Below are 22926 nucleotides of genomic sequence, written 5' to 3' on the forward strand. Positions count from 1 at the left end.
ATTAACAGTAATAATAGTTTTTGTTGTTTTCTTAGTTCTTAGCTTTGTTTCTCTTGATGACAGTGATGATGATGCTCGTCATAGATGTTGTGTTGATGCTGCTATTGAAGATGCTGATGATGCTACAGTTCAATGTAGTTGCTGCTGATTTGCACATTAAATAGTAATTTCCTCAACACTTGTTTTCGCTGAGATCATGTTTTGTCAAAGTATGACGTACAGTGAGTTCGTTTTACTATTACTAATCAATAGAACGTTATCAGTATCAACCAAGTGAAGAGTCTATAAGACGTGTGTAGATGGTGTGATGATGTATAAAAGTGAAGATTATTTGGTGAAATTCAGTTGTAAAGGTTACACTCTTCTGGGGCTAAAGGTCTTTAGTGTGAGCAACACTCAAAAATACAATTGTGAATGACTTAGAATTCATGGCTGACTAAACGAGAGCATGCTATCCCCATGAATTAATATTCAATATTATTTATTTTATTTTTTTATATTTTATCTTATTTATTTTTCTTGTATTTGTAACAAATTCTCATTTGTTTACATTTTGTTATTCATTTTCTGTGATTTTATTAAAACGGGTGATATCTAAATTTGTCAACGGTTGAAAACTTGTTAATGGTTAAAGGGAGACAATTATAGTAATGGTTAATTACCTATTAATATAAATATGCATGCACGCATCTACACACACACACACACACACACACACACACACACACACATACTTACATATTTTGTTGTTCAGTGTAATTATTATTACTTTTTTGAGTTTCATGGGTTTGAAAAGTTTAATATTCCTATTTACTTGCCTCGTAGAATTAGACACAAGGTCATTTTTTTTTAATGTGGGAAAAATCCAGCTTTCCAAAAAGGGCACTCTGGATAGGAATAAAAATTGTCTCAGTCATGAAGGACCTCTTCTCCACAGATTGAGGACAGAAAAGGTAAAGTGTAACATCAGAACAGATACTACACTTTGCTCATTTTACTATTACAAACAAACAGAAGCGGAAACAGTCTATGAGGCACGTGTACATGGTTTGATGATGTGTGGAAGTGAAACCTGGTGTTGTATGGATAGAGATGATATGAAAATGATACAATGGACGTATTATATATGAAAAGCCCATGAAATGATCATGTTACAGATATAAAAAATGTGTAACATGATCATCACATTTTAACATGGACCTGATGTTGTGTACAAAGGGCTTGCAAAGAAACAAAAGAAACAAATTCAACACAAGTTTGTTTTTTTTAATTGAAAGAAAAGGCATTTATTAACAGTCGTTTCATCACCAAACCATTGACACATAATTCTCCAAGCCAACAATCTGGTAACATTTTTGTTTTTCCTCTCGGGGTCAATTAACAGTTTCCCAGTCCGCAGCTAAAATCAGCTACATGGCACATGATTGTTCGACAATTTTGTTAAACATTCTGAGCACTAACAAGTCCCACATTTTGTTTAAAAGTTCTTGTTGCCCTGACACATGCTTAAAAGTCCTGTGATGCCACCATGTGGTTAAAAGTCTGTCTATTCCAAATCGCTGTTGCCACCATTTTCTCTCTCCTTTTCTTTCCTTCCTCTCCCTGCACTGTGACAACACCTTACACCACAGCTTGGTCATTTACATACGTGTCAGTGTTTTCGTTACATATCTAATGAGATCAGAGAAAGATTAAACCTGGACAGTAAAAGGAGACAAGAGAAAAGTAAACTTTGTAATATGGCTACATTAAAGAAATGAACAATAATTCTTGAGTCACTAGATGTAGAACAGTTGAGGTAGCAGGTTAGATCATATGGAAAGGCCAAGAAAAACTTGTGAGAAAGTGATAAAAAGGGATCTGAGGAAAAGAGGGATAAATAAAGACTTAGTCAGAGATAGGTTACTTTAGAAGTCAATTTCTTAAAGCTGCCTGACACATACCAGCATGTAAAACAGACGTTAAGCCGAATATGATGACGATGTTTATAATGATGATGATCATGACAATTATAATGACAATGATGATGACAACAATGATGATGATGACGATTTTATTTTTGTTATATACTTATATATGTTGACAGATTCAAAAAAAAATTTATAGATTCCAAAAATATTTATATAGATTCCAAAAATATTTATATAGATTCTAAAATCTTGAAGTGGAATAAATGATAATAACACAAAAACAAATTTCATGATGAACGGTCAGGAAAACTTGAAGAAATAAAAGCGCATACATTTAAAGAGAGTTTAACAACTTACCTACAGTTTTATCTTGAAATATTTTAGGGTAATTTCTGTTAGGGTATTTCCCTTTCAATTGCCAAACATCAAAGAACGGCTTCCAATCGATGAAAGGGACTAGTTTTGCCAGATCGAAATCCACAAATTTCTTGACGCCACAGAAATGGGGAGCGGCTAAATGAAAAACAGTTTATAACAAATGTGAGATACATGAAAAATGAAACCATGCAAACGAAGATTTATCATAATAATCTTTGCGTATAAAACTCAACGATTTCGGCATGTCAGTTACAGTTAAGGAAGCAGGAATAGGGAGAAAATTCCAAAATCTAGCTGTTTGAAGGAAAAACTATTAGAGTAGAAGGCTTTTGGCATCAAGGGACCTCAACAGTCAAGAGGAGGGATTTTGCTGCTTGTTAGGTTAGTTACGTCAAGAGCACACAAGGGCTATGAGTTCATCAGAGCACATTCCATTAAAGTGTGTGCAAAACAGACACAGGGATGCAACATTGCAGCAATGAAACAATGGTTGGAACTTAGCTGATAGTGCAGAAATTATTAAATTTTAAACATTTTTTTTTGATCCTGTCTAAGAATAATAGACTAATAGTAAATGCACCAACAAGATGTGGCAACAATACTCCATCCATAGGTGAAATGTGGCTTTGTAGAGATATAAGATCCTCTCCGGTGTGAGTAATTCTCTAGCAAGGTAGATGGAGGCTACCTTCTTTGCCACAGCCTTGGCAATATTCTAAATGCATTTGTTCCAATTCATGTTGCCTATGAATGTTAGGCCAAGAAGTTTGAAGGATGCATTTTGTCATGGCATGCAGTGATTGATGAGGGTTTTTGCAGTTATTAAAGAAAAGAAGCTTAGTCTTAATAGCATTAGATGTAACCATCTACTTATGGCCTCATTCCACTACCAACTAAAGGTCGTTTTTTGCTCTTGCCTTGGATGTGTAAATTTGTTTTCCCTTATTTTTCCTTACATATTGTTGAGAGGGATAAATATTGAATGTTTCAAATGTTAGAAAAAATCGAATATTTAATTATGAAGAGTAAATTTTCAAGCTAATCTTAATTAGATATTAGTTATACCATTGATCAGGAGTGCATTCACTTGCAATCTGCTTTTTTTTATTTTGTAAACTATATGTTTTTTGGGTTTTTTTTCAAAATATTATTTTTGTTACAATCAAAGGTAAGTAACTCTGTAATACAAAGTTATATCTCTTTTGTTTTTTAAATTTGAAAATAATTCTGACCTGGAAAAAATGTTGCCCAGAAGAAATTAAAACGAATTACGCTTATCTATATATCTATACAAGTGAATGTGTGTGTGTGTGTGTGTGTGTGTGTGTGTGTGTGTGTGTGTGTGTGTAAGGACAACTTTCAACTTATATACTCAACGAATTTTGGATCTACAGACTTGAAATTTGGTATATAAGGTATTCAGACATGTGTAAAACATTTTAATTGATGTTCATCCAGAAAAAAGAGGTGCTAAGTTGTCAAAATTGAAAAATTGATACTTGGGGGTCATTGGATTGTTTTTTACTTACAAGAAGTGAATTAATTTTTATTTATTGCGGACTATTATCCTCATCTTTCTTAGTTGTTTCGCAACGTTTTGTCCAACTATTCCTCTGGCCTTCGTCAGTTGGTCGAAACATTGTGAAATAACAAAAAAGATGCGGATAATAGTCCGCAATAAATAAAAATTAACAAATAATACTCATATCAATAATGAATTCCAATTAAATATGAATGAACTGTTTAGAAAAAACATAATACTCACAGTAATATGCACATGTTTGAGTGTCTTCCTGTTTTTTTGTTTTTTTTTTTTCATTTTTTTTTTAAAGAATTTAACGTTATATTTCTGTTTATAATAAATAAGAATTCTGCATTAATTAAAATATATTTATGCATATTTTATGACCTGTTAGCGTTAAATAAACTTATTTCATTTTGGCTTCAACTTTCTGTATAGCAGAAGTCTTGTCATTGTTATACAGAGGAAAGACTTTTTTCTGATTAATACTTTTTTTTTTATTATATTTTCACCCCAAACAAGGCACAGTGCCACTTTGATGTAGGGGGTTACTATCAGGGACATAAGTTGTAGGAATACTATGTAGGGAGTTGAGCAGCAAGATTCTGCTTACATTACACTTGAATTTCTGAATGTCAGTACAGTTGGGGAAGTAGGAACCCAGAAGCGAATTATAAAGTCTAGCATTTCTGGGGAAGAAACTATTAGAGTAGAAGACTTTCTGACATCTAGAGATCTCTACTTTGTAGGGGTGGGACTTTGCTGCTTGTCAGGTTTGTTGGGGTTATTTTCAACGAGGGGATACAAGGGCTTGTAGTTCGTTGGAACATCCACCATTAAAATATTTGTAAAACAGGCAGAGGGATGCAACATTTTGCTGATGGGACAGAGGTTGGAGCTTAGATGACAGTTCAGGACGTATCAGGTTGGTGACTCTCTTTTGAACCCTGTCCAGGAGCAAGAGACTAGTAGTAGATGCACCAGCCCAAATGTGACAACAATACTCCATACATGGGCGAATAGTGGCCTTATGGAGGTATAGGATACTTTCAGACATAAGTAACTTTCTATCCCGATAGAAAGAGCCTTGGCAATGCCCTTGATGTATCTGTTCCAACTCATGTTCCCTGTGAACGTTAAGACAAGAAGTTTGAACGAAGTACTTTCAGATAATGTATCTTTAGCTATAGCTATTGGTGGTTGAGATGGTTTTTTGTAATTATTAAAGGAAACGAGCTTAGTCTTGGTAGCATTGAATGTTACCATCCATTTTTTTACCCCATTTCACTACAGACTGGAGGTTTTCCTCTAGGGTTTCCGCCATTGCCTTTTATATGTGTTCATTTGTTTTCCCCTCATGCCTGTTATAGAGCATGGTGTCGTCAGTATGTCCATTTCAGAAACAATTTTATGAGAAAGATCATTTATGAATATCAGGAATAATAAAAGTCCAAGGATCGCCTCTGAGGTACTTCCGCATTTATATCATATTGTTTTGACGTATAACCATCAACGACAACCTGGATTCTTCTCTTATTTAAGTATTCATGTAAATTCCAGTTTTATTTTAAAATTCTGCATTAAAAATAATAATCTTTACTCTGAAATTTTTCTTTTATGGAATAGTTTTATTTTTAATAAAATATGTTTTAATCCAAATGTATTTTTTTAGTCTTTACTTTGAAAATTGTATATTTTCAGAAAGATTTTCTACAGTAAATATAGTAATATATTAAAAGTTTGCATTAAAATATGTTATATTTTAAATATCTTGTAATAAAAATATTTCTTTTAGTCTTTGCTTTGAAAATTGTGTATTTTCATAAAGGTTTTATACAATAATATATAGAAAGATGAAAAAGTAACAAACCAAGTTATATGTCCATCAATGTTTCTTCTTTATTGTAAGACTTGTTCAGGATGAATAAATTGAAGAAAATAATAACCAGTACAATATTTAAAAGTATATTTGTTGTGAAAGGTATGATATTTTTCTATTTCAAAACAAAAACATTTGTTGAAATATTTGAAATTATATTTGTTGTAAAAAGTATGATTTCAAATATTTCAACAAATTTTTTCATTTTGAAATAGAAAAAAGTCATACTTTTCACAACAAATATATTTTCAAATATTGTACTGGTTTTTATTTTCTTCAATTTATTCATCCAGAAGAAGTCTTACAATAAAAACGAAACATTTATGGACATATAACTTGGTTTGTTCCATTTTCATCTCTCTCTCTCTCTCTCTCATCGGAATACTATTATTATTCTCACCATAATAGTATATATTAAAAGTTTATATAAAAAAAATTTTTTTATAAGTTTATGTAGAGTTTTAAAATAAAACTGGAATTACATAAGTATTAATCAGAAGGAACTTTTCCTCAATATAAATCCGGCAAGACTTCTGCTAAACAGAAAGCAGAAGTCAAAATTAAATATGTTTATTTTACGTAATTTGAATCGCATGGAATTGCTTTTAATGGCATACTGTAATGATACACAAGAAAAACTGGCATACCAGAATCAAACATTCATTTTGTAGGAACAACGTTATCGATAACAAATGAGACTGACTTTACTTCATATACTAAAAACAAAGAAAAAAGACTGAACATACGTGCAGGTGGATGCTCATCCCAATCAATCTTTAATCTTTGCTTTCGAGCTTCTTCCAGCGTTAAATATTCACGGTTCTGTAAATTAATCAAAATGCAGTATAAAATTTTTTCGATGAAATTTAAATATACAAATCACAATACAAAATAGTTAAACTTATTTTCTTCAGTTCACATTATAGCACGTCAACTCTTTTGGACTTTACATCATATGTTCTCACGTAAGTTGGAGTTCTATACTTTTTGAACCCATGTTGTTTATTCATTTGAGTAACTATAAAATGTGTGTGTGGTACGTACATTAGTTGCTGCCTCTCACTGCAAAAGGTCATCTCTCTCTCTGTAAAAGGAAACTGGGTCACATGATGTACATTTAAAAAAGCCGAAACTGTTTTCTTTAGATGCAGTTGAGTTTATTCAATCTCATGCAGTGGTCTGGAAGAGCATTTTCAACCTTCACTAGACCTTCATCTAAGCAAGTTGAGGATCTGAGTTTGCTGGCTACATCTCAAAACGTGTTCTCTTTTCACTCTCAATAATCTCTGTTACTTGTGTTCTTGTTGCTTCTCCAAAAATATCTAAAGAATCCCTTTCAATCTCAGCTCAGAAATGTGATCCTGTCACAACTTTTGCTAATTCTCACTCCCACGCACGTCACAATCCGACAACAAATCACGCCATATGTTAAATGAGTACAAATCACTCATTCAACCTAACTCTAGTGTGACCCCATGATTCGTTTCCTATCACATACGCTATCTACAGTTGTTTTGTGACAGGTTTTGAACTCTGTGACCTCTGGAACTAAAAATGTTCTAAAATGTATTCCTATGTACTAGCCAAAACCTGCTTGTCGATAAGGTTTCATATGACAAATTCATTTTCTGGTTATTTTCAAGTTCCGGGTTTTTGTTTACTTTCAGTTTCTGTTGATCATTGAATGCCCTGGAAAAGTTCCTTCTGATTAATGTTTACCCGTTTTAAAATAAACAAACAAACTTGGCTGTTTTTCAGAATAATAGAATATTTTAAATTGGTAAACATTAATCAGAATTCATTGTGAAGAAAAATGATCAGCAGAAAACTGAAGTAAACAAAAGCGCACAAAACTTGAGGATAACGGATTTTCACATCAATTCTTTAAAATTATTTTTTTAGTTGTAGGTAATGATCTGCTGTACATTTCAAACAAAACACTTAATTTAATTAACTCAGACAAATCTGTTTTTAATCTACATACTGATAGGCCATGTCATGTGGTATGTATAAGCGTTGGTTAAGAGACTAAATTCATTCTAACTCGAGGTTATTATACAATATTTTGAGGTAGGTTTAAAGATGATTGAGATTGGAAACAGACTGTCAAGACATGAAGATTTCAAAAGTGAAATGCATGAGAATGGAAGATCCATGCGGAAGTGGGAGAAATATGTCATCACTAGGGCTATGACAACAGCATATTCTTATTATTGTTTTAACTTTCGAGTATATATCCGACACAGTTATAAAAGCATATAAGATATCAACGGATACACATTTGAGAGTCAAAACAATGAAAAGAATATGCTGTTGCCATGGTCCTAGTGATCACATAGAGAGGTTTTGAACTGTGCTTTGACATTAAGTCCATTACAAGCAAACGAAACGGCATAGTAAAGTGTAGTTTTAAAAATCATCAGCAACTCTTCGGCCTTTTTTAAGAATTTTCTAGAAGTAATTAGTAACTTTCAGGACATTTCAATCGGAACCTTTATTGAATCTGCTAGAATCTCCTCAGTCCATACTTCATATCTTGTCAATATTTTGTAACAATTGGTAGATTTTTCTTCTGAATTTGTTCTTGGACAATTCTTTTGGATAAATAAGATTTTGATAAGATAATCTGAAATCTTCTTTTGGCTGTTTTTCTACTTGATGGGACATGACTGGTAATGATTCTTTATGGAGTCGTCTGACCAAATTTTGGGTTTTCAATTATTAATACAAAGTATATATTCATCCGTTGCAATTATGCTATGATAACAAAATTTTGAAAATGAAAAAAATCAATTAAAAAAAAAAACAATGGTATATCCTAACTGTTTGTTGAATTTCATTTAAAAGCAATAATATCTACTTAATTGGCATGTGAGAAGTACTTAAATATTACCGCATTATTTTAAAAAAACACAAAAAAAAACACGAGTTTTCAATCTTTATCATAAAAAACCTCGCTATATTGTCTTGAGAACATGTGACATAACAAGGGAAGTAACTCATACTTATGATTGTTAACAATTTATTAAATAATTGGTAAGAGTTACACGCTATTACTTCCTCTTGGAACTCTCCAGTGTCTTTTTAGCTAAACATTTTATTTATTTATTTTTTTACAAGGTAGTCACCACTTATCAAGGCCCGGAAGCCACTCGGGGATAAGGGTTATTGTGTGTACAGTACGTTAGTGTTGGAGATTTGATAAAGTGTCTTACTTAAGGAGGCAGTTCATCAGGAATTTGTTTACATTGGACTTGAAGACATCCAGGTTGTAGTCAGGTGGAAAACAGCCAACCGGAAGAGAGTTCCACAGACGTGCACTTCTAAGAAAGAAGCTTTGTTCATGGAATCTACGTTTTGGTTTTGGCACAGATAAGGAGTGGGGAAAATTTTTGACAGTGGTTTCAGCCAGGCGGGTGTTTATCGTGAAAGATTGGCGAGGGGGGACCAAAGATTAGAGTTCAGACGAGCACCTGCCATGGAAATAACGATATAAAACAAAGACAGGCTCGCAACGTCTCTCCTGTGGGAAAGATAGGCTGTTTTTAGCAGCTCCTGCCCAGATGTGGCAGCAGTACTCCATCCTTGGACGTACTTGGCTTTTATATAAATAGAGAATTGCATCAGGGGTTAGGGTTATCTTCTGCTTATTTTAGTCAAAAATGTTTTCTTTAATAATTTCTTTTTCTACCTTATTGTTTTTAGTAATTTTTGGATATGTTCATTACTGTGACATGACAATTAGGTGGAGACCATTGGTTTACCTTGAAATACAATATAAAAAAAATTTCAAATTGCACTATTATAGTATAGTTGCACTGTTCTTTTTGTTATTAATCTTAGTTGCGTGCTTTGGACAAAGAGAGAGTGTGTCATTTAGTAAACTTTCGTTGAATATTTAAGAATCGAACATCATACAAGAAAGAAACATTTTTGTTTTGTGTGAACTTGATATTTTAGGCTGGAGAACTTCATAAAGGAACACGCATGTCTTGTATAATAACACACAAAGGGATGACTCTAAAATTTAAAATAAAACAAAGGACAGATAACTTTGATCCTTATACACTCAACACAAATAAGGGGAGATAGTGCACTCTAGTGGTATGTAAGTTATAATTTTCAGCACAATCTTATGAATGAACTTGCCTTTAAAGAGTCCAAGTAATCATTCCGAATGTCTTCATAGTCTTCTGCAAGTTCTTCCAAATATTCCTCGGATAAATCTTTATTCATCAAAGCTGTACACTGTGAAAGAGTTTGAGAAAATTAGAAAATGATATCTTTGGAAATGTAGTTTATGTATTATTTAAAAAAAGAAAACGACCCATTTTCCTATGGATATATATTCCAGCGGCTTACTGTTATAGTTTCATTAAAAAGAAAACAAAAAAACTGTCATAATTCGAGATTACGTGATCTTCTTTATTTAAATATAGTGTATCTTGCTGCGGCTTAGGATTGGATCTAGCAACACTATTGCTTATAACTCAAGAGGTAATAGCCAATGTGAATGCTATAACAGCATTATATGAAACACCATTTTATTAGCTTTGGAATGCCTATGATTACCCATTAACGCTTGGCGGAACGTTTTACAGGATGTTTTACTTGCTATTCGCTTTCTACTATGCACAGCCACTAATGCCACTCCTCACAAGCGCATGTTCAATTTTGAAAGGCGCTCTTCCACTGATACTGCTTGGCTCTGTAAACCTGGGGAAGTTTTAATAAAACAATTTAGTGGCAGAAGCAAGTATGATCTAATTGCTGAGGTAGTGGAACTCCTCGATGTCAATCCTACACGTGCAAGAATTCGACATGATGATGGTTGGGAAGATTCAGTAGCACTGAGATATTTGGCTTTCCACGCTTGGATTGACCTCGAGATTCTGCTGACAATGTTCTACTTGATATAAGCGATGTAAGTTCTACAGAAAATGTCAATTTTACAGATGTGGTAAATCAGAACGCTGAGATCTGTTCTCCTCAAAAATCTGAAACTTTTTCTGACACTGTCAGTGATGAGATACTTCCCCACCGAATTTGCAAGTCAAGCAGCTAGATTTATGAAAGTGTGCGAGAGTGTTATAGGGTCACTAAAAAAAAATGTTATAATTCGTGATTACATAATTTTCTTTACTTAAATGCATCCTTTTTATTATTGTTGGCTTCTTACCTCAGTTAAATTAATCATGTGTAGTTAAATTAATCATGTGTAGTTAAATTAATTATGTATAGTTAAATTAATCATGTACAGTTAAATTAATTATGTGTAGTTAAATTAATTATGTACAGTTAAATTAATTATGTATAGTTAAATTAATTATGTACAGTTAAATTAATCATGTATAGTTAAATTAATCATGTACAGTTAAATTAATTATGTACAGTTAAATTAATTATGTATAGTTAAATTAATCATGTACAGTTAAATTAATTATGTGTAGTTAAATTAATTATGTGTAGTTAAATTAATTATGTGTAGTTAAATTAATTATGTGTAGTTAAATTAATCATGAATAGTTAAATTAATTATGCACAGTTAAATTAATTATGTGTAGTTAAATTAATCATGTACAATTCAGTTGAATAAAACCTTGATAAGGTTTTTCTTCTTGTTTTAATTACACTACAATACACTATACTTATGTAAACCACTGGAATATGCTAAAATGCTAGAAAAAAAAAAAGAAAACATCATGATAGAAAACATTTATCATAATTTCAACAAAGAAAAATGGCAATGCAATAAAAAAAAACAATCAAAATGATAAGTTTCGTGAATAAATATTCATTTTTTTGTAAAATAATGTGTAGTAACAAATAATAACTTTTTTGTGTTTTCTTTTTTTGTTGTTAGGGATTCCTAACGAAGTACCCTTTGCAAATCTGTTGTAAGAAAATTTTTGGTAAATTTCAAAGATGGCAGCAGGTCTATCAACTGAGTTATGGAAGCATAAAATTGATACAATACTTCCGCTATTCTTCAAAACTGCTTGCTTATATATTTGGATGAAAAATTAAGATTTTTTTGTTACTATATTTTTTCTAAAATATTTACATTTTTTTTTAATGTAATATATTTAAATATACTTCATTTACATATATTTTATTTAAATATACTTCATTTACATATATTTTATTTAAATATACTTCATTTACATATATTTTATTTAAATATACTTCATTTACATATATTTTATTTAAATATACTTCATTTACATATATTTTATTTAAATATACTTCATTTACATATATTTTATTTAAATATACTTCATCTACATATATTTTATTTAAATATACTTCATTTACATATATTTTATTTAAATATACTTCATTTAAATATATTTTATTTAAATATACTTCATTTACATATATTTTATTTAAATATAATTCATTTAAACTTGTACAGTCTATGATGATCATCACCAATTTAAAAAAATAATATTTTTTATAGTTAACTATAATTTAGGTTTATTTTTTTCACACCCTTTAAAATAAAAATATATAAAAATAGTTAAGTTTTCTTCATCAATGGATTTTATCGCATATCTTTTTCAAATAACGATGTTTATAGTTTGTCAAATTGTTTAGATATTGTTATGCGTAGTCGAAATGCTGAATGCATAAGACATTCATAATCTAACCAGTAGCAAGTTTCTAATAAAACACAATTGATGGAGTTAACCATTAACCTAGGCTAAGAGATATTTAAGAATGAATTAATCATGAAGGTACTGATACAAGAAAACTATTAGACATTGAATACAAAATAAAAGCAATCTACTTCAGAGATTAAATGACCGATTCAGTTTCTTCTTTTTTTTTTTTTTACTCTTTTTTATCCCAAACAAAGCATATTTCCACTTGGATGTAAGGAGTTACTATTTGAGATCATGTCTACAGAGGGCTGTGGAGAGTTGAGCCACAAAATATTTGTTCACATTACATTTAAACTTCTGCATGTTAGTACAATCAGGGAAACAGGAAACAGGGAATGAATTTCAAAGTTTAGCAGTTCCAGGGAAAAAGCTACTAGAATAGAAGACTTTGCAGCATCTAGGGTCTTCAACAGTGAAGGGGTGGGATTTTACTGCTCATCATATTAGTCAGAAATGTTTATGTGCATAATTTCTATGAGTTCATCAGAACACAATTCATTAAAGTATTTGTAAAACAGGCACTGGGATGTAGCAACAATACTCTATGCATGAGTAAATAATAGATTTGTATAGAAATATAGGTTACTCTCAAGCGTGAGTAATTTTTTAGCATCGTGATTCTTATATCGACTATGGTAATAGTCACCTGAAGAAGTTCAAAGAGTACAACAGCTTGAATGTTGTGAACATCACAACAAAAATGGAGAAAACATGTAAATAAGCTTCATGATGTTTATTCCTTTGGAAAAGTTTGTTTTTATTGCTTGTTTTTTTTTTTTTTTACATGAAAGTCACCATTTATCAAGGCCCAGAAGCCACTCGGGGATAAGGGTTATTACGTGTACCGTAATCAATGGGATAATATCATAGTAATCGTTAGTAATGGAGATTTTACAAAGCGGATTACTTAAGGGGGCGGTTTATCAGGAATTTGTTTATGTTGGACTTGAAGACATCCAGGTTGTAGTCAGGTGGGAAACAGGCAAATGGAATAGAGTTCCACAGGAAGCTTTGTTCATGGAATCTACGTTTTGATTTAGGCACAGATAAAGGGTGGGAAAAATTATTGACAGTGGTTTCAGCTAGACAGGTGTTTTTCATGAAAGATTGGCGAAGGGGGACCAGAGATTGGAGCTCAGATGAGCACTTGCCATGGAAATAACGATAAAACAAAGACAGGCTCGCAACGTCTCTTCTGTGAGAGAGAGGTTGCAGGAAAGAGAAAAGGGCATCACCCACTAGGCTATGAAGTCTATTTTGTACTCTGTCAAAGCATGATAGGCTGTTTTTAGCAGCTCCTGCCCAGATATGGCAGCAGTACTCAATCCTTAGACATACTTGCTTTCATATAGATAGAGAATATATATGGAGTTTGCAATGTTTTTTTTTTTTTTTTTACAAGGTGATCACCACTTATCAAGGCCCGGAAGCCACTCAGGGATAAGGGTTATTGGATATGTTCAGTGACAGCAGAAACGACACCTGCACAGGTCAGCTAGGGTCAGGTACGATATGAGTATCAACAATATCTCATCAAAGTGCTCAATTCATGAAAATGTTCAAATGAAATCCAAATAGAGGCTGAAGATAATCTGTAGCCAATCAGCGGGCATATTAAGATGTTTCCAGGTATAGATGTTTCCAGGTGTAGTTGAGTTTCCCTGCTTGTGTATATAAATGAATGCACACAGAGTGTTGAGGAGAATTTACATAGTTTTTCAGATTTGAGCTGAGAGACAGTCAGCTAAGCTGTGATCCACCCCTCAACTCTTTCTCTATGCATGTTACAAGGTGCCTTCAATAAGTTTCCAGACTTTTTTTTATACAGGCATTTAAAATTGTTGTAGACTCTTGAAAATTCAGTATGTTATTGCTATACATCTTATGAGATGATTGACCAATTTTTATGATTTCAGGTTCAAATGAACAGCTACAGCAGGAATTGGAATACACCCTACTAAAGCCTGATTGCCACAGCTGGTGAATTTCAAAAATGCAATCTATACGTGAGGACAATTCAGAAGAACAATATGCAATAAAATGAAAACAACAAAAATAAAAAAAGGATTTACTTACAACTGAAACAGCTTTTGAAGCATCAGGTACGTATATTGTTGGGCCTGAGTACACAGGAGCAATTTTGACAGCCGTATGCTGCCTGTTTTAATAGAAGATCAACAAATTAGTTGCGAGTAAATTTTCATAACAACTTTAATTTTTTTTTTTACAACTGCATCAAAAACAAACAACAAAATTGGTTGGATGAGGTTTTCCAGCCTGAACGTAGACCCCATAATATTATTGTTCACTCTTTGATCAAAATAATCAATGCTTATACATAGCATGGAAGAGAAAACCCTATATGTTTGATGTTTCACCCATCTTACACAAACTTTTTCATACCCGTCTACTTTTGTTTGTTTTTCTTTTCTTTATGATAGACGAATAAACAGTTAGACATTTCTCTACTCAAACACACCCGTCTACTTTTGTTTGTTTTTCTTTTCTTTACTTTCATGATTCCGGTCTTTCTTTGCATTGTTTTGGGCTTTTAAAACTTCCATATAAACTTTTTCAAGAATGAAACAGCTAAAAATGACCCATGACGAAAGGATCAATTATTTTAGAAGTATATATGCTAAAGGAGAGAGCAACATATTTAAATTTATGAGTGAATGTACATATATTTCAATTTATATTTTCAATTTATGTGCTAATAAGTCAAATTTATAATTACCCACATTTATTGATTTTATAAGGTTTGTATTTTCAAAGTCAAAGCGATGACCATACTCCACACTATAAGAGAAAATGGCATTGAGCATTTTTATGTGTTGCTTGTGTTCATAAATTCTCCTGTCCAGATTTCATCACAATCAAAACAGGGAATGGAGTCAGCACCAGCCTTGACATTTTTAATTATATCATCGGACTTTTATTCATACATAGCATATTACAACGTTAACATCTATGCTCTATATTTCATAAAAATATGTCCAGTATTGTCTTGATTTATGGGTACATTTGTTTTCAGGTGGTATTGGAATTTATACCTCACTCATTTATTGGGTGTTGCTTTGCCTCGTTAGGAACCCATGTATTGATTAACAGATTTACCAATCCCTATTCCTTTAGAGGTCATGTGAGCCAGCCGATAAAAACCCCTGCACACTTTTCTCTGGCTTATTTTCAACTATCTCCTCTTCACCCAACAGAACTTTGGAATCTACATTTAGAAGGCTTAATGTAAAAAGAAATGTAATTATTTATCTGACAGCAAAAATGGATTACTTTTTTTATTAATGATGCGAGATAATTTTTCTTTTTTTTCTGTTAAAAACGGGCAAAAGTTATAGTTCGTTGAATTATAATGAGTGCCTTATGCCAAATTGATGGTTGACTATGGCTAAATTTGCATTCAATTTTGCATTAAATACTAGTCTCTATTAATCCCTAACTAACTGTGCATCAAATGGATACCATAATACTTAGTTCGCTACACTTTATCATAATAAAGATCCATGCAAAATTTTAGCAAGATCATCCTAGTAGTTTCCAATAAAACTTCTAGAATAAATGTGATGTTATTGTGACTAATCCCTATTAATCCCTAACTATGCACAGAACAGATACTATAATACTTAGTTTGCTGCACCTTATCATAGTAAAGGTCCATACAAAATTTCAGCTACATTGGCTAAGTAGTTTACAATAAAAACTTTTAGAGTAAATGTGGTATTTTGGTGACTAATTCCTATTAATGCCAAATTATGCATCAAATGAATACCATAATACTTAGATTGCTGCATCTTATCATTATAACAAAGGTCCATACAAAATTTCAATCAGATCTATCTAGTAGTTTCTAAGAAAAGTGTAACAGACAGATAGCCAGACAGACAGACAAACTAAGAGAAATATAAGATAAATCTGTCCAATTTGTAAATCTTCTGGACGAGAATAATTAATTTTGTAAAGAAAACAAAATATCGATCTGTCAGATGTATTGCTATATAGGCCTAAATTTAAAAAGATAACAAGACAAATTTATACGTAAGAAATAAGATAATTTAAATATTTACTTGGATGTTGTGGCTCCACCAATAAGTAGTGGAATTTTCAGTCCAACTCTTTCCATTTCTTTAGCAACGTGAACCATTTCATCAAGAGAAGGGGTTATCAAACCAGAAAGGCCAACCATGTCTACAAAATAGAAAATAAATTATATATGGCACTTATATATATATATATTTATATATATATATATTCAATTATATTTCACCCTTTATTTATACCAATCCTTTTATTAATGAAGCTTGATGTATGTTAAATATAACTACAGAGCATATACAAATAAATGACAAAAAGTTTATATTCCAAATTCCAAGATGTTGTCCATCTTACCATTTATTTTTTTCAGCATATTAAAATATTCAATTCTTGACAACACGTTCTTTGTAGTGCAGAAACAATCATACAAGTATTATGATTTTAAATCAAAGATAGTGTAAATATCATAAAACACAATTGCAACATAACTCTTCCATTTTTTTCGTATTTATGTTATCATGCCCAAATTTCTTTTTATTTTCTTTCAATGTTGATGAGTTCTTATTCTTCTGATGAGTCAAGGTTGAAAATATTAAAATTAAAAAAATTGTCCAGAAGAGATGTTGTATGCTGATGATTTAGCAATTGTCTGTTAAAATCTTGGAGAAATGCTATGGAAAGAAATGGTCTGAGAATAAATGTTACTAAGACGAAAATGATGACAAGTGGTTGCAAACTCTGAGAAAGAAGAAAGTTCATCTGCTGAGTTTGTGAAAAGGAAGTCGAGTGCAGCTCCATTTTTTGTAGTATTTGTAACGATTGGATATGCAAGAAATTCAGTGGAAATATTGGTTAAGAGAGGATAGGCAACCTATTGGAACACAGGGTGGAGCAAATGCTGTTGTGATTGAAAGAATTAGGAGTTGACTGAATAAGTTAAGGAAACTTATTACTAACCAGTGGAGCATTGTCACTGTAAATCAAGGGGAAAACTGACCAATGAAAGTGGAGGACATATGTTATATGGAGAGAAATTATATGAGAATGTAATGATGGATGTGAAATGTCAATCTTAAAAATAAATTTAGTTTGGATGACCCAGAGGAAGTTTTCCAATGGAATGAAGAGTAGACTACAAAGAAAGAATAGGTGATAGTTCTTGAATTAGTTCAGACAATTGGAATCTGGATTTTGGGGAAGATCAGAACTAGAAAAATTTTAGGTTTCTTTCCAATTTTAAAAACACTTATTTTGATTTTTGTTTAAAACCTAATTTTCAATTGCTGGTACTAATGATAAAATAAGTATTTGTTAATTAGAACTACTAGTAGAATTAAAATTTATAAATCAATGAATTTAGGTAAAAATTGCAATGGAAAAAAGAGACAGGATAACTATTTGTATGCAAAAAGTGTAAAACAATGAAAATAGATGAGAACCCAAATTTAGAAGTATATCTGGATGGTGAAGCTATTGAGGTTATAGATAAGTTTTGTTACCTCAGTAATACTATTGGAACACAGGGTGGAGCAAATGCTGCTGTGATTGGAAGAATTAGGAGTTGACTGAATAAGTTAAGGAAACTTATTACTAACCAGTGTTGACCTAGGAAAGAATCATTTAGGTATGTGTACACAATATGATTATGTATGGCCAGTTAGGTTTGAGGACATGCATTGCATGGTGAGAAATTATATGAACGATATGATAGATGGGTAAAATGAGACTTAAAATGACCCGAGAAGAAGATTGAATCTGAGTAGTATAGGGAGATGTGTATAGAACAGGAGACTTCAATGGTATGGTCACACTATAAGAATGAATGAGAATTCTTGAGATTGTAGATGCAAAATAGTTGAAGTTACAGGTTAAGTCCACATGGGAAAGCCAAAGTAAACATGTGAGGAAGTGATAAGAATAAGCTTGAGGGATAAATGAAGACCTTGTTATGTGGTAGCCCTTTGGATATAATCATAGCGTAGTATCTGTGTTATGTTGTGGCAGGCGATGCCAAGGGTCAGAACGATTATGATGATTAATTGTTAAATTATTTAGGTTAAAAAGATATTCAGAAAAAATTTTTTTTTAAATATTTATGTTAAATATTTAACTGATGAATTTTGGCTCAAGGAAAAATGTTATGAATAGAGGAAAAGCATGAACAAAGCAAGTTTGAAATTTGGTTAAGTAAACAACGATGTGGCTTGAGTGACAAATAAGGTTGTCCACTAGCTGACGTAAGAGACACGTAAGCAAGGAGAAATCGAAGTTAGGGTTAGTTTGTAATGGGAAGTTGAAGAAACAAGAGGTGTAGTTAACTAGCCACTGGTTTAGTTAGTGGATAGTTGTTGCTGTGGTCCAATGAAACACCTATGGACCAACTAAGGCAAATGTAAGGGTGAAGGTTAAGAGCTGCAAACTCCAAGATGTGGAACATTTGGAAATAAAGATATGAAAATGATAACTTGGTGTTTAACGTGTTCCATTCGAAAAAAGATGTCTTCATTTCAGAGGAGAGGGAGGCAATGAATAACGTATGTGAGCTGTAGGGTGTTAAGTAGACAAGGGTGTTATTCGTCATTGTTAAAGACTGTCCATTTATTGTCCCATTCGTTATTGTCATAGAAAGACTATTAAAAAAGCAAGGCTCCCTTATAGTTTGTAATTTATTAAATACATTTATTTAACCCTTGTTTATGAATAAGTCATCATTTATCAAGGTTAAAAGTCATTTGGAGATAAGAGTTCCTACTTACAGGGGACAGAGTAGAGACACCAGAGTCGTTTTTTAATGTGGAGAAAAGGAACAAAAATAAAAATTGTCTCAGTCGTGAAAGATTTCTCCTCCACTGAAAGAGAACAAAAAATTTGAGTGTAGCATCTGAAGAACAGATACTACACTTTGATCTTGGCCCGAAGGCCAAAAAATAAGAGATAAGAGTTAATGAGATGGAGAGAGAGACAACAAAATGAATAAAATTATTAGTTGAATGAGGACGAATATTATGAGTGAATTGTAAATGAACAAAATGAATAAAATTTGATTACTCATGAAGACGGTTCATGATAAGTGTTTGTTGGCATTGGATTTGAAAATGACCATGTTGTAGCTCTCAGGAAAGCAATCTTGTGGTAATGTGTTCCACAGATAAAAAGTTCTTAGAAAGAGGTAACATGGAAAATTTATTTGATGTTAGGCACATGGAGGAAACAAAGAACCTTTTTTTTTGCAGTGGTGATAGCAAGTTAAATTTTTTGTTGCAGAAAAGAGAAATTTATCTGAGAGACAAAACAAACAAATAATACAATATCTCACAAGTCTGTTTTTATTGATTAGAGCAATATTTTGGAAGATTTGAATGAAGATCAGAACAGAGTAGAACAAGATTTTGAAAAGTAGAATAATATCTTGAAGATTAGAACAATATTTTGATGATTAGAACAATATTTTGAAGATTAAAAATTCAAAAAATATTTTAAAGATTAGAACAATATTTTTAAGAGCAGAACATTATTTTGACGAATAGAACAATATATTGAATATTAGAAAATCAAATTATATGAGTAATAGGAGAGAATGTACCTTTTGTACTATGTTGCAAGCCTATCCTTGTTTTATCGTTATTTTCATGGCAGGTGCTCGTCTGAACTCCAATCTCTGGTCCCCCCTCGCCAATCTTTCACGAAAAACACCCGTCTAGCTGAATCCACTGTGAAAAATTTCCCCCACTCTTTATCTGTGCCTAAATCAAAACGTGGATTCCATGAACAAAGCTTCTTTCTTAGAACTGCACACCTGTGGAACTGTTCAGTCTGCCTGCTTCCCACCTGACTACAACTTGGATGTGTTCAAGTCCAACGTTAACAAATTCCTAATGAACCGCCCCCTGAAGTAAACATTTCACCAAATCTCCACACTAACGTAATGTACTTGCAATAACCCTTATCTCTGAGTGGCTTCCGGTGACCACTGTGTACAAAAAAAAAAAAAATGTTTACACAATCTAAATAAAACAAAGGGAGATAACTCAAACTACAAATTCCGATCAATCACTTAAAAAGTGATATTTTTTATAAAAATAAAAGTTGAGAAATTCACCTGATTTTTGGAATATGATATTTTTGTTTCATCATGGTGCTTATATCATACGGATTTTTCTTTGTTTTTGCTTTTCAATATGGGTGAATTTTGGACAAGAACCATACATATGGTTATTAAAAGCACATGTTTTACTCTTATGATATTGCTCCCTCCACGTCATGTGACGTGTGTGTGTGACTGTAAGAGAATCACACTTAAAGAAACAATCGAGAAAAGTCGTGATGAGAGGAACAGAAAAGCTTTCAATTATGTTTCTGAATTTTTGAGATGAGAAAATTCATATTATTTCGAGTACTTGGACTACTGTTCTCATCTTGAATGTTATTTGCACAGCGTTTTAGTTGATGTAACTTACGGCTTTCTTCAGGTTTCTCTTGTCAAACTCAAGAATCTTTCTGTTAAACTCAGGAATCTTTCTGTTAAACGCAGGAATCTGCATGGAATTTTAAATGGAAGCCTTTATTTAATCGATGAGTGTAGCATACTTTCATGACTGAGTAGGCGGAGTAGGAGTTCCAAGTAATTCGCAATTGTATTTTCAGTGTTGTCATACTAAGGATTGAACCTTCAACCTCTGGAAAAGTGTAATTTACAACAGAATTTTACTAAAGACTTTATCCACTATGCCATGAGTCTGTAATAATAATATGGAAAGCTTCTAAGTTTATTAATCACCTTTCTCTTTCCGTCAACAAAGACTACATCCTTCTCAACAAACCTAACCTTGTCAATTCAACAAATTAACCTTGTCAATTAAATTGCCTCCCTTCAGTTCAGCTGTACATTGCAGCTACAAAAAAGTTATTATAGAAAGCATTTCAACATCTGAGGACCTCTATAGTGAAGGGGTGGGATTTTGCTGAAGTATTTGTAGAGATTGGTATTTTGTCTGTGTTTTTAATAATTGTAACTCATTTATATTACTTGTTTTGATTCGACTATTGTTCTCATCTTGAGTTTTATTCGTGCAACGTTTCGATCGATGTAGGTCGTTATCTTGGAAAAGAAAGGAGAAACTTTTTTCTTTTATTTTCTAAGATAACGATCAACATATGAAAGTTAAAGGCTACACCAACTGAAACGTTGCACAAATAACACTCAAGAGGAGAACAATAGTCCGATCAAAACAAGGGTGAATGGTGGCATTGCAGAGGTACGGGATACTCTTAGGTGTGAGTAGTCTTCTAACACGATCAGCACAGTAGTTTATGAGAAAAAGTGGAATAGACAGACAGACAGACAAACTAAAGAGAAATATAATATGGATTATTTACGGTTGGATGACATATGTCGATCTGATTTGTTGTGTAGCATATCAATCCTTTTATCTTTATCATGCTAGAAGACTACTCACGCCTGAGAGTATCCTGTACCTCTACAAGGCCACCATTCGTCCATGCATGGAGTATTGTTGCCACATCTGGGCTGGTGGTGCATCTATCACTAGTCTCTCTCTCTCTTGGATAGGGTCCAAACAAAAAAAACACTAGAGGAAGACCTCCAATCTGTAGTGGAATGGGGACAAAAGTGGTTGGTCGCGTTCAATGCTGCCAAGACTAAACTAGTTTCATTCAATAATTACAAGAAACCCTCTCTACCACCCATAGCAATGGCTAACGACTCTTTATCTGAGAGTCCATCTTTCAAACTCCTTGGCCTAACATTCACAGGAAACATGAGTTGGAACAATTAGATTGAAGGCATTGCCAGGGCCGCTGCAAGAAAGGTGGGCTCTCTCTACCGTGCTAGAAAACTACTAACACCCGAAAGTATCCTGTACCTCTATAAGGCCACCATTCGCCCATGTATGGAGTATTGCTGCCACATCTGGGCTGGTGCATCTGCTACTAGTCTCTCACTCCTTGACAAGGTTCAAAAGAGAGTCGCAAACCTGATAGGCCCAGAACTGGCATCTAAGCTTCAGCCTCTGTCCCATCGACGAAATGTTGCATCCCTCTGCCTTTTCTACAAGTATTTTAGTGGTGAATGCTCTGACGAACTGCAATCACTTGTGCCCCCACCACGTGAGCACCCTCGACAAACCCGACAGGCTGCTAAATCCCACCCCCACACTGTAGAGATCCCTAGATGTAAAAGATCTTTTTACTCCGGTAGTTTCTTCCCCAGAACCACTAGACTCTGGAATTCCATTCCAGGTCCCTGCTTCCCCAACAGTACTGACATGCAGAAGTTCAAGTGTAATGTGAACCGACACCTTGCTGCCCAAATCCCTACATAGTACCCCAGTAGTTGTTGCCCCTGATAGTAGCCCCCTACACCAAAGTGGCAATTTGCCTGGTTTGGGGTGAAAAAGTAATTAAAAAAAAAAAAAAGAGTTGTCTGATTTTATCAACTAAGCTCCAGTCCCTGTCTCATCGTCGCAATGTTGTAACTCTGTGCCTGTTTTACAAATATTTTAG

General features: G+C 32.9%; 1 protein-coding gene and 1 pseudogene across 1 annotated transcript in view; both read right to left on the reverse strand.

The window, feature by feature from the left end:
- Window positions 1–22926, reverse strand: part of LOC145270423 (methionine synthase-like) — a 164358-nt gene that overhangs the window by 25218 nt on the left and 116214 nt on the right. The window contains exons 24-28 of the mRNA XM_080126066.1: window positions 16437–16557; window positions 14431–14512; window positions 9839–9937; window positions 6436–6511; window positions 2268–2423 (exon numbers count right to left, since the gene is read on the reverse strand). Coding sequence (XP_079982192.1) covers window positions 2268–2423; window positions 6436–6511; window positions 9839–9937; window positions 14431–14512; window positions 16437–16557 — 534 coding nt within the window. The remainder of the gene's footprint in view (window positions 1–2267; window positions 2424–6435; window positions 6512–9838; window positions 9938–14430; window positions 14513–16436; window positions 16558–22926) is intronic.
- Window positions 19181–19336, reverse strand: LOC145274432 (U2 spliceosomal RNA; annotated as a pseudogene).

The sequence above is a fragment of the Euprymna scolopes genome, chromosome 4 (assembly GCF_053919585.1).
Source record: "Euprymna scolopes isolate OS-2025 chromosome 4, ASM5391958v1, whole genome shotgun sequence".
Lineage (NCBI taxonomy): Eukaryota > Metazoa > Mollusca > Cephalopoda > Sepiida > Sepiolidae > Euprymna > Euprymna scolopes.